Source organism: Gossypium arboreum, chromosome 7 (genome assembly GCF_025698485.1).
Source record: "Gossypium arboreum isolate Shixiya-1 chromosome 7, ASM2569848v2, whole genome shotgun sequence".
In the NCBI taxonomy this organism is placed as follows: domain Eukaryota; kingdom Viridiplantae; phylum Streptophyta; class Magnoliopsida; order Malvales; family Malvaceae; genus Gossypium; species Gossypium arboreum.
In genome coordinates this window covers 72,415,615-72,426,900 of record NC_069076.1, presented here as the reverse complement: position 1 = coordinate 72,426,900, position 11,286 = coordinate 72,415,615, and the positions used below count along the sequence as shown (strand labels likewise).

The following is an 11,286-nucleotide window of genomic DNA, read 5'->3' as shown; positions in this document are numbered from 1 at the left end:
AATGCCTTCTGCTTAGTTATCCTAGCCTTGCGATAAGAAGGCATGTACCTCATTTGGCTACGAATATTGGCAATTAAGGCCGGCACTGAAGTCTTGGGATCTACCTTCACCGTCGATAGTATTAAGCTAGCTAACATATCTGAATCCATCTTGGGATGATCTTGTGAAACACTTGTCGATGAAGTACGTTAAATAATGCAACATTACCTAATAACAGTATTATTCAAAAACCCTAAATACTGTACCTTCAGCACATGTATGTGGACCTTTGTACTTTTTTATCTCCCACAACCCTGTCCTTTTCCTTAACAAGGTGTAGATTTTCTATGAACATGTACCGTCTTGCACTACACACTTCACCTCAAACTTATTGGATTTGGATTTAACCACGTGGTAGTTAACCCCGTTCATGATGCTATGTTGTTTCAATACACCAAGAAAACTATCTTTATTGGAAAACTCATTACCAACTTCCAATTCACCCGAATCCAATAACAAACTTGTATGATCACGAGTTCTGTGTGGTAGATCTAGAAACTCTAATGCATCATCTGCAGATAGATCGATATTATGCATGTGGTAGACGAGTATGCCCTAAATCGTTGATCTTCTTTTTCATCTAAACCCCCTTCAACATCTTCAAGTTCAGTTGGAATAGGCTCCGGTTTAGCAAATAATGCAAATTTTGCACCAACGGAGCTGGGCTCTCGAGGTGGATCCACATCAAACTCATTATCTAACCCACTATCATCTGCAACGTACGAGTCCCCTCATCGGTAGACCTCGTAGGTAGTACATCATCCCTTCTTCTGGGCATTTCATAACATCCCCAATTAGATGTAGATTGCCAACCACTAGAAGTTGATGTCATTCCCCAGTACGTATTTCCAGTATCAACCATCGACCCACTGAGGTGCATGTCCCATCCACTGATGGAGTGTCATGCAGGGGTTGTGTATTCCATACTGCTACCAAACACGGGTGCTTTCGGGTTTTGCAACCCATTAACAGAGTGTCTGGCAGGGGTCATGTATTCCTCTCGAATAGTAGTAGATGTTGAAGTCATAAATGCATCATTTGGCGATGAAAATTGTACATATAACTCAATATAGGGTGATCCGCTAGCGAGATAAGTCTGCACCATTGCCTCAAAGATACAAGCACCTTTGATGTCAAATGAGTCATATGTCATGGGATCAACAGAAGCACAAAACTGATACCTAATAGACAAACTTTCATTGGCGTCGTTCCGAAGATTTTACGCCTAATTCTTATACAAAGTTCTGTCAAATCTATGTTCTGGTTAAAAACCAGTCTCACTGTATTCTCTGATAAAAAAACAATGCCATTCTCGGTGTGACAGACCTCACCATCATAGTAAATAACAGTACTAATACGTTCACTCATCTTCAATTTCTATTCTACTTAACGTCTCTAATTTTTCTTGCTGTAACTTATGCAACTTGAGAATAAAATTTGGCTCATTTATAGCCTCAAGCCAAATAGGAACTACTGTAGAAAAAAAAGCGTCCATGTGAGAGCTTTTTTTAGTACTTTTGCTGACAATGCATCTTGCTTGAAGCGTTTTTGACACTAATTGTTCAGAAACATCTTCTCAAAATTATTTTTTCAGAAACTACTGTAGAAAAAAAATGTCCACGTGAGAGCTTTTTTCAATACTTTTGCTGACAGTGCATCCTGCTTGAAGCGTTTTTGACACTATTTGTTCAGAAACATCTTCTCAAAACTATTTTTTCAGAAACTACTATAAAAAAAAACGTCCACGTGGGAGCTTTTTTCAGTACTTTTGCTGACAGTGCATCCCGCTTGAAGCATTTTTGACACTATTTGTTCAGAAACATCTTCTCAAAATTATTTTTTCAGATACGTCTTCTCTAATTTATTTTTTTTGAAACTATTGTACAAATTTTTTTTATTGCTAATATATTTTTTCCATAACCCTAAACACAAAATTATTTAAAAAACTAATCCATAATTTAATTAATTAACCTTAAACCCTAAACCCTAATCTAATTTTTTTAAATTAATAATTAATTTAATTAAATAACCCTAAACCTTAAATCCTAATTTATTTAATTTTTCTTGAAAACCCTAAACCTAAAACCTTAACCATAAATCCTAACCTTAAATGTAAAAAAATCCTAACCCTAAAAAAATGGGCAAAACGCTCCCCCTAGGGACACGTTTTTCTGACATGTCAACTGACATCACGCTCTTTCGAGGAATTGCCCATTTCGTAAATATTAAAAAAAGGCTTTTTCTTGTAAATTGCCTAAAATTTATATTCTTTTTATTAATTTATTTATTTTAAATATTTTTAATTTATGCTCATCACATGACATATTGAAATACTATCATCATATTAGTTATTAATATCATATCAATATAAATTAATAGTGTTAGTACGAAGATACCAACTTAAATAACGAAATACAAGTTCAAATACTAACTAAATATAAAACTTTTTAGTACCAACTAGATATTTTTAAACAAATTCAAGTGGTAAATTACATATTAACCCTCTTAAGAGACTATACTACTATATACAAAAATAAAAAAAAATTTTAAAAAAAGGTAAAGGAAAAAGGAAAAAAATAATTTCCGCGAATCCTCTTCCTCTCTTCCTTTCCACTCTTCTAAAGTTAGAAATTTAGCTAGAATTCTCGGCCTTTTCTCATCTCCGCCGCCGCTGCTATAGGTTAAATCTTTACTAATTTTTCCTCACTGATGAAATCGATTTTTATTGATTAGAACTTTTTTTCTTTTTTCCCCTCGTGTTATATATGACTTTCCCCTTATCCTATTCCAGACCTCTTGAATTAGGATTTATGAAATTGATATGAATTCCATCTCTTTGATTTTTTATAGGATTATTTCTCTATTTTTTGTTATTCCAGTTAACTTGTGATTAGTTTCGGGTTTTTTTAATCTGAAACTGTTTCTGCAATTTGGTTTTAACTGTTAGGTGTTCTACTTAGCTTCAAATAGTGATGTTTGGATTGTCTTTATGGACAATAGATGTCAAAAGTGTGAAAGTTATTAATTTGCTTGTGATATTTGCAATTTTAGTTCTTTAGGGTCTGCTTTATGTTCCATTTTTTAGATAAGCTGGACATTTGGCTAAGAGGCTAAATTTCATGTTTTCCAGCTTATAACCAGCTGGATTTTGCATGAAATGCTAAAATTTTATTGACAAATTTCCTTCCAGAGGCACTAGAACACATGGGATAACTTAACCTCGTGTTTATTCTCCATTTATGGAGCATTATTGAGTGCCTGTTTGTTTTTTCCTTTCTCAGGTTGTAAATTGTATGCCTTAGCATACTTCTGTGCTATGTTCTGTAAGCTAGTAATGCATACTTCAGTTCTTTTCGTTAACCTGCTAGCTTGTTATCCCCAGCTAACCAAAGACTCTGGTGTGATAATTCTCTGAAGATTTTTGACCAAAGACTCTGGTGTGATAATTCTCTGAAGATTTTTTGCTTTCTTTATGTGAATTTGTAATGATGTTTGTTTGATTGTTCTACCACTGGCGCTATGCTCTTTTCAAATGGAAAGTTGACCATGGTTATTTGATGTATTCCTTGGCTTTTTCATGGTTCTTGAACTAGTACATTAGCTGTTTTGTTTTATCTTTTAAGTTGTTTTCTTTGTCCCCCATGTGTTGAACCTATAATAATCTATTTATCCACTGACATCAAATAACAGGGGAAAATGCAACAAGCTCCATTTGCATTGGGTGAATGACAAAGATAATTGTGGGATATGGGAGGCTGCTGCTGTTCTTCCAGGAAACCTCTTCTGCATGGGACACCTGTGTATTACTATGTTAGTAATATGCTCATCTTATAAACATTTCTAATGCCTGTGGTATCTTATGACTTTTTCTTTCTTCACAGTTCACAGTAGAGAAATGGAAGTTCTCTTTAGGAATATTGGAAGTAATCACTTATTACCATCCATTATCACAGATGGAAAACCGAGCAAACACTAGTATTCTGAACTACCCCTAATTCACTCTTCCTTCGAAATTGATTATTTGATGAAACTGTTATTCTTAATTCCTTTTCTTTCCTTCCTTTACTTGAACTAGTTGTAGAATTTGTGGTCTGCTGCTGATCTTTTGAGTCTGATGAATGGTGGAAGCCTTTTCTGACTTCAGGATTTTCTGCCAAAACTAGAAACTTCATTCTGTCCTTTGAGCTTCTTGATGTTAGGTGCAAGCTGAATATTAGATGTTGTGTATGCTCAAATTTCTGAAAATAGTTGTGATCTTCTGCTTTGACTTATTTGATTCTTTTAGTTTACTTCAATTCACTCTTGAACCTTGTGTTGCTTGTTTCAGTGGCCTCTAGCCCATTAGATGATGATTGCTTCCCAATAGTTTCTAATTTGTGTTGGTGGGGATCTCTTTTTATCTACTATTGTGATATAAAAGTTCTGAGAATTTCTATCTATTAAAAATCATTCTTTGAATTTTAAAACTCCTGCAGTGTCCACCAGCTTTGGAAGAGAATGAGTCTGTAACACCTCATGATGGATCAGCCTCTGCAATGGCTGCAAGATTCCTGGTTAATTTGGATTTAGAAGTACCTGACACCTTTAGACCACCTCCTGCACCATTGCCATATGATGTGGTCTTGGGATGTCCACAATCAACCGATTCGGAGTCCTTCAGAGAAACTCTTAGTAGAGGTAGTTTCGAGACTCTGCCAACATGTGAAGATCTTGAGGAATCAGACTGTAAAACACAGTCTGGTTTGCTTCTTTCGCCAAGGAAATCAGAAGTCTCAAAATTAACCGAGTCTAAGGAATCAATGGCAGAAGAAGAGGATGCTTGTCCTATTTGTCTTGAAGGTAATGTAATCTCTTTTCCTAAGGCTTTAATTGCCAGTAAAGCTAGATCTGTATCCTGTGCTGCTGCTAACTGATTTGTGCATATTAAAAATAATGGCAGTTTCCTTGTTAATACTTTAACAGCTCATAAGTAATGGCTTGCTTATGGTATTTGCACATGCAGAGTATGGCACAGAGATTCCAAAACTTATCACTAAATGTGAACACCATTTTCATCTCTCATGCATTTTGGAGTGGATGGAAAGAAGTGACACCTGCCCTATCTGCGATCAGGTTTGCCTCTGTTAAGTTGACTTTATTTTAGTTGATTATACAGCATAGGTTTGCCCAGGGTACATTGATTAACTTAGGACAAGGCTTAGACTTGGACTTATTGGCTCCAATTTACTATACCCAACAATAAGGACTAAAATTTTGTCTGTCTTGCAGATTGTGTAAGTTCTTGGGCTTTGCATGGTTCCTCCACACACACAAACACACACACACACACACACACACACACACACATTGCAGTGTCTTATTTTATTTGCATCTCAAATGAACCGCCACAGCTTCTATTCCTTGTGCGGAATATTATGCTTTGCATCACCTGGCATGTTTAATATGTATATACTTATGTCTACAGAGTAGTGACAAGTTCTACTTTAATGTTGCAGGAAATGAAATTAAACCAGACTTTTGATCAATGACGCTTGGTATGCTGCAGATACATATTTGTTTTTGGTTCTGCAGCAGGTCTGATGGTGTGCCCCCAAGATTGAATTTTATCAGATATCTAGTTATATAAAAAGGTTAAATTGTTGTGTTCAGGCTGTTAAATCTTTTCTCCAACTCTTCAAGTTTGTGACTTGTGAGAGTAAAGAACCAAGTTGACACAATATTAAACACAGCTTGGGATGTTAAATGCTCCTCTGTTGCAGTTAAATAATTTGTCATCGATTTTCAGATTATTGGGGAGGATGGCGTAAACTACAAGGTCAATGGAGGGATCAGGTTCAGATCGAAATGAGCTTTATTTTGTGGAAGGGAATGAGAGTCGTCAGCCTGCCTTGCTTCAAGTAATGATAATCAGAGTTTTACTTGTACAGGTTTCCTTAACATTTACCTTTTGTTTATTTCTTACCATGTCATATGGTATGAATTTTAGATCAATCTAATTGTCTATAGTCGTCTGCTTTGCTGTTTTGCCCGGTGGTTGAGCTTGAGCAAATGATTCTCTCTTTTCTTTCTTTTTTTCTTTTTAACAAAACAAAACAATATGTGATTTTAACAAATCAAACAAAATCGAATCAAATATTAGAGTAATTGAACTGTACAGAATTTCACAAGTTCGGTTCATTTTTTTTCAAATAAAAATTATTTATATATTTTAAGTTAGTTTTACTAATTTATATAGAAAATATTTATTTTATATCATAGAAATTACAGAAACAAAATAAAAGCTAATTGTAAATTAAATAAAAAATAAAATTTGGTTTGGTTTGGTTTGGTTTGGTTCAGGCAATAATATATATATTTTTATTTTATGAATCAAAAATTAAAATCGCATTGAATAATTTCAAGTAATGACAAATCAAAACTAATAAAATAGAACTGGAATATCGAATCAATTTTCATTTTTTCTTAGCCTTATACATCGTCTCCCTTTTCAATTTTTCTTTATGAATACCATGACGCTTAATATCCATGCAACTTTTTTTATACCCCGTTGAATTCATCTCCATCAACTCTTTGATTTTGCATAAACGTTGAGGCATTGATTGTCTTCCTCTAAAATTGTAATTATACTTTTCTTTCTTTTTATTTCATTTTCACATTGGTTAGGGGTTGGATTCAAAATTCTAATTACACTCATTGGTGTGGCACTCACGAGGTCAACTTACTCCTCAAACACCTCATACAAACATTCTTTGACTTGAAACTCGTGTGGACCTCACTTACTTATCGTCATCTCTAACTTCAACTATCTCATCCCAATATCTCATCTATAGTGATTGAAAACATGTCCAATTACCACCCTATCTAGGCATATAATGGTGACCATTTGGTCACTTGTTCTTAACCTGCTAATAGGGACTCGATAGTGTGGCACCTCAACACTGCAACTTAGAGTATAAAATCCCTCAACTTTGACAGAAAAAAGGGGACTCTCTTTTCTCTCTCTTCTTCCTCAATCTTCTTTCCCAATTCTACGCTGACCTCCTTGAAACACCATCTACGATGGCTCTCTGCCTTGTACCTAACAAGGTGAATAACCCAACTCTGCCTTCCTCACTGCCTTGTTAGATTCAAATATTTAGGTGAGCGTGGTCTCATACTCGTCATGATATTTCTCTGATGGCAAACCCAAAAACATTATCCCCACTGATCAAGCTTAAAACCAAACCCAAAATGTTAACCAAACTTAGACAAACCAAAATTTTGGAATGTACTACTATGACCCTTACAATTATTATGCCCCGTCATGCCTGTCTCGATAGAGGTATTATGAAACCTATCGAAACTACCAAAATCAAACATACACAACCCAAAATTAGAATGTTATCTCCAACAGCTCTTAGAGTTGAAGAACAATTCCAAAGCCTACAATAACAATTCAAGCGATCTCATCAATTCCAAAAGCAACAACAACAAACATATAAGCAACAATAGGAGTTGCTTCAACATAGCATGCAAGAATCATTAGTCACATAGAGGCAAGACAAAAGAAGATGAAATGACGAAGAATAGAGGTCCTCTAATATTCACCAAAAGCAAAACCATAACCCAAACCACGCGACACCCTAGCAAGATGGTGTTGGGGTCAAGTGCCCTTTGTGTAGCTATCTTGTCATATATACTTGTAATTTTTTTGTACAGATTGATTTAATAAAATTCTATTGTAATTTTTTTGTATAGATTGATTTAATAAAATTCTATCATTTACATTATTATCTTTTGCATTTTTCCTCAATGGTTTTTGCATGCAAAGCAAAAGGTACAAGCCAATATTAGCTGACTAATTACCTAATCTTTAACTGATATCAAGTTTCATCACGTGATCAGATAATAAAGCAAGAAGACAACTTATATTAGTAGCTAATCAAAATGGTCAGTAGTCTAAAGAATCAAATCTGAGCAAATTGATCCAAGGGACTGACATTAAATTAGTGAGGGTCGAAGTTGAATCTATATTAGATCCATTTATAGATTTAGTCGCTCGTGACGTTTGTGATGTAACTTATATACTTTGATATATTGAAAGCCTAATTTAATTGGTAATAGAGCCAAAAGCTGGTATGGTGAGTATATGACTTTTGAATGGTATGGTCTCATTTGAAATAGTGGAATTCATAACACAATATAAGGTAAAAGATATCCTTTCATCGGCATTTCATGATTGATTAAAAAGTAATGTGACCACGGGTTATTTGTCAAGGACAAATGATTTAATTACTATGTGTTAATAATTGATTTTTCCTTGAAGGAAAATATAATGGTTACCATGAGATAAAACAGGATCATATTTGGTGAATGAATTTAACCTAAAGAGATAAAAAAAAATCCTATGAGTGTAACGTCACACATGACAAGGTCATTGGATGAGCATAAAATGGGTTGTTTTCGTAATGATATATAATAATGGAGAGTTCAATCATGGTACTTTAGTGGATTGACTTGATGATTACATAATGTTGTAATTAATAAACGAAGAGTTAGACTTAATTATAAATTATTTGAACCCTAATTATATATTTCCAGTCGGTCCTTCCGTTAGCTCAACACAACCTTTTATGGATTTGATTTGAACCAATACAAATAAATGAAAACGATGAATAGAGAAATAGTTTGCATGTATCACTATCCGCAGTAAATGCATTTTCTCACCAAGAACAAGAGATGACATAGAAATTAAATTTATTTCTTCAAATTATTGTTTAATTGATTGCAATTAAATAATTGAAGTTCAAGAAATTAAATTGATTAGTCATCACAGTTTTATAGAACGAGGCAATTAAATTTATTTATTCATAGATTCTAGTACAGTAAAGTTGTCATGAATTTGACATAATTAGAATTAGGTTGAGAAAATAATTTAATTGAGTGAATTAATTAATTAGTTTTAAATAAATAAATAATATTTTGAGAATAGAAAATTGGTTATTGGGTTGGATAAATTATATGAGTTGATTTAAATACCAAGTAAGCATATAATTGTACCCAATACATGAGATAAGCCCAATAAGCCTGCGTAAACATGTGACAGGTGGCACACTAGTTTTCAGTAAAGGGGTGTGCATTGCCTACCATTTATAGTCTTACTAGGACTATGTGTTTTCTATTAAAACATTATTGTTTTGTATCTTATTGTTCTAGTAGAAATTTTGTATTTTTTTCCCTATAAATAGCAATTATGGGCTAAACCAATATATACCATCATGAGCGCAACCATTTTATTGAAATTTAATGAGATTTCTTTTCTAAGTAAATTATATCTTTCGTGGATACTTAATTTAGACTTTTAGCCTATAGAGAATTGATTTTTCCCACTATAAATTTAATAGTTTTAATTCTATGACCGATTTTGGTGATTAGAGCCCAATCTTTAAGAAAATTGGAGGTTCGAGAATAAAGGAGAAGATCGTATAAAAGCCGAGAAATGACTAGGCTGCTAAGTTGAAAACACATGTACTAGGTTTTAATTAAATAAATAACACAAATAACATGCCCAATAATATTTTGGCTAGGCGGCTAAATTGCTACACATAATACAAAGACTCGGTTTTAGAAAAAAATAAATTTTCCACTGTGCAACAATGTAACACTCAATGCCCAACTCGGATTCCGAGTTTGAGCTACGGGATGCCACATCCATTTTCAAAGCAACTATGTTCAATTATAAACACAATGAAATCATTTATACATGCAATAAAGTATATAACACATTCATAATATGTTACATAATCATTTCTGAGTCTTATACGAGTTTACAAAAGCTCTTTTGCTAACCCGAGGTCAAACTGGGACCAAATTGTAAAATTTGTAACATATTGGGTTGATGTCACGACTTTGGGGGTTTCTTGTCGTGACGTAACTCACTAATGATTTCTCATTGTGACGACAAGGGTTCGACATCGTGATGTGACCGTCTGTTTCCAAATGGTATAAATTTTGGGACACCTGAAACAAAGTCTATACATCTCAATCTCAGCCATTCAATAATGTACCAACTCCATTCATGCCACAATATGCCAAATAATTTATTCAAATTAACATTAGTCAACAAACTTTCAAAAAGACTATTTGAGATACAAAATTGACTCAAATCCTAGGTACATGCCATATATTAAACAAAAAGGAACTATACAAACATTGCTGAGTCGAGGATAACTTTCTAGATGCTGGAATCACTTCTTGTAATCTTGATATTCACTTGTACTTCTGGCACAAACTATACGTTGAGCGATAAAGCTCAGTGGTACTTCCATGATCCAAGTTAATATAACAAAAACATTAAGCAATTGTATACTATCAATTCAAGATCAATTTTAATTGTTACACAAAATTCATACCAAAAACTTCCATTAACATATGAACTATGTATTTAACCAATTTGCACACCATTTCATATGATAATAACATTTAAACTTATCATATTATAACATTCAACAATAACGTTCAAATAACTTCATTTCACTATAGAACAATTTCTTATTTATTCAATTCAAATCATACCATTCATTTATACCATTGTTCATTCCTGTATCGAATTTATTGATTCTCTTATTACCATATTGTCCTTTTGGGCTTGTATAATCAGTTCGCATGGTCTTTTTATTGGATCTGGTACCCTGAGTGTAGTATATTCATTTGTAAACTTGTAAATTTTTTAAACAGATTGGTTAATAAAAAAATTCATTGATTACATCAATATACTTTGTATAATTTTCCTCATGTAGTTTTTGTATGGAAAGCAAAATAGAAGCAAATGTAATACTAAGCGGTATTACGTGGTTAAATCATAATACAAAAAGACAACTTGTAACACCCCAAACCCGTGACCGTCACCGGAATTGACCACATGGTGTTACCGGGCTTACTTCCCTTATTTCTCTCTTGGAAATATTTAATTTCTGTTCTAGGTAGGCTAGCTAACTGCGTCACTGTCACCTTAAAAATCATATCTTGAGTTCCAGAACTCGAAAATCAGTTCCGTAAATTTTCCCTGAAACTAGACTCATAATCCCATCTACACATTTTTTTCTAGAATTTTTGGTCAAGCCAATTAGTACAGTTTATTAGTTAAAGTCTCCCCTGTTTCAGGGTTCGACTACACTGACCTTTGTGCACTACGACTTGGATATCTTACTGTACAGGGTTCCAACACTTATGCCGTTTGTTTCTAGAGAAACTAGACTCACAAGGAAA

General features: G+C 33.7%; 1 protein-coding gene across 4 annotated transcripts; it reads left to right on the top strand.

The window, feature by feature from the left end:
- The first annotated feature begins 2,568 nt into the window (after positions 1 to 2,568).
- Positions 2,569 to 6,198, top strand: LOC108463000 (probable E3 ubiquitin-protein ligase RHB1A). Of its 4 annotated transcripts, none has more exons than XR_008286148.1 (6): positions 2,569 to 2,719; positions 3,730 to 3,849; positions 4,515 to 4,878; positions 5,042 to 5,151; positions 5,535 to 5,621; positions 5,825 to 6,198. XR_008286148.1 is itself a non-coding variant. In XM_017763265.2 (6 exons), exons 2-5 carry the CDS (start codon positions 3,787 to 3,789, stop codon positions 5,565 to 5,567), a joined length of 570 nt encoding a protein of 189 aa, XP_017618754.1. In that variant the 5' UTR covers positions 2,569 to 2,719; positions 3,730 to 3,786; the 3' UTR covers positions 5,568 to 5,613; positions 5,825 to 6,198. The 4 variants fall into 4 exon arrangements, 2 of the variants coding, with proteins under 2 accessions (XP_017618754.1, XP_017618654.1); XR_001868042.2 differs by having other exon boundaries at positions 5,535 to 5,669; XM_017763265.2 differs by having other exon boundaries at positions 5,535 to 5,613.
- The last annotated feature ends 5,088 nt before the right edge of the window (positions 6,199 to 11,286 follow it).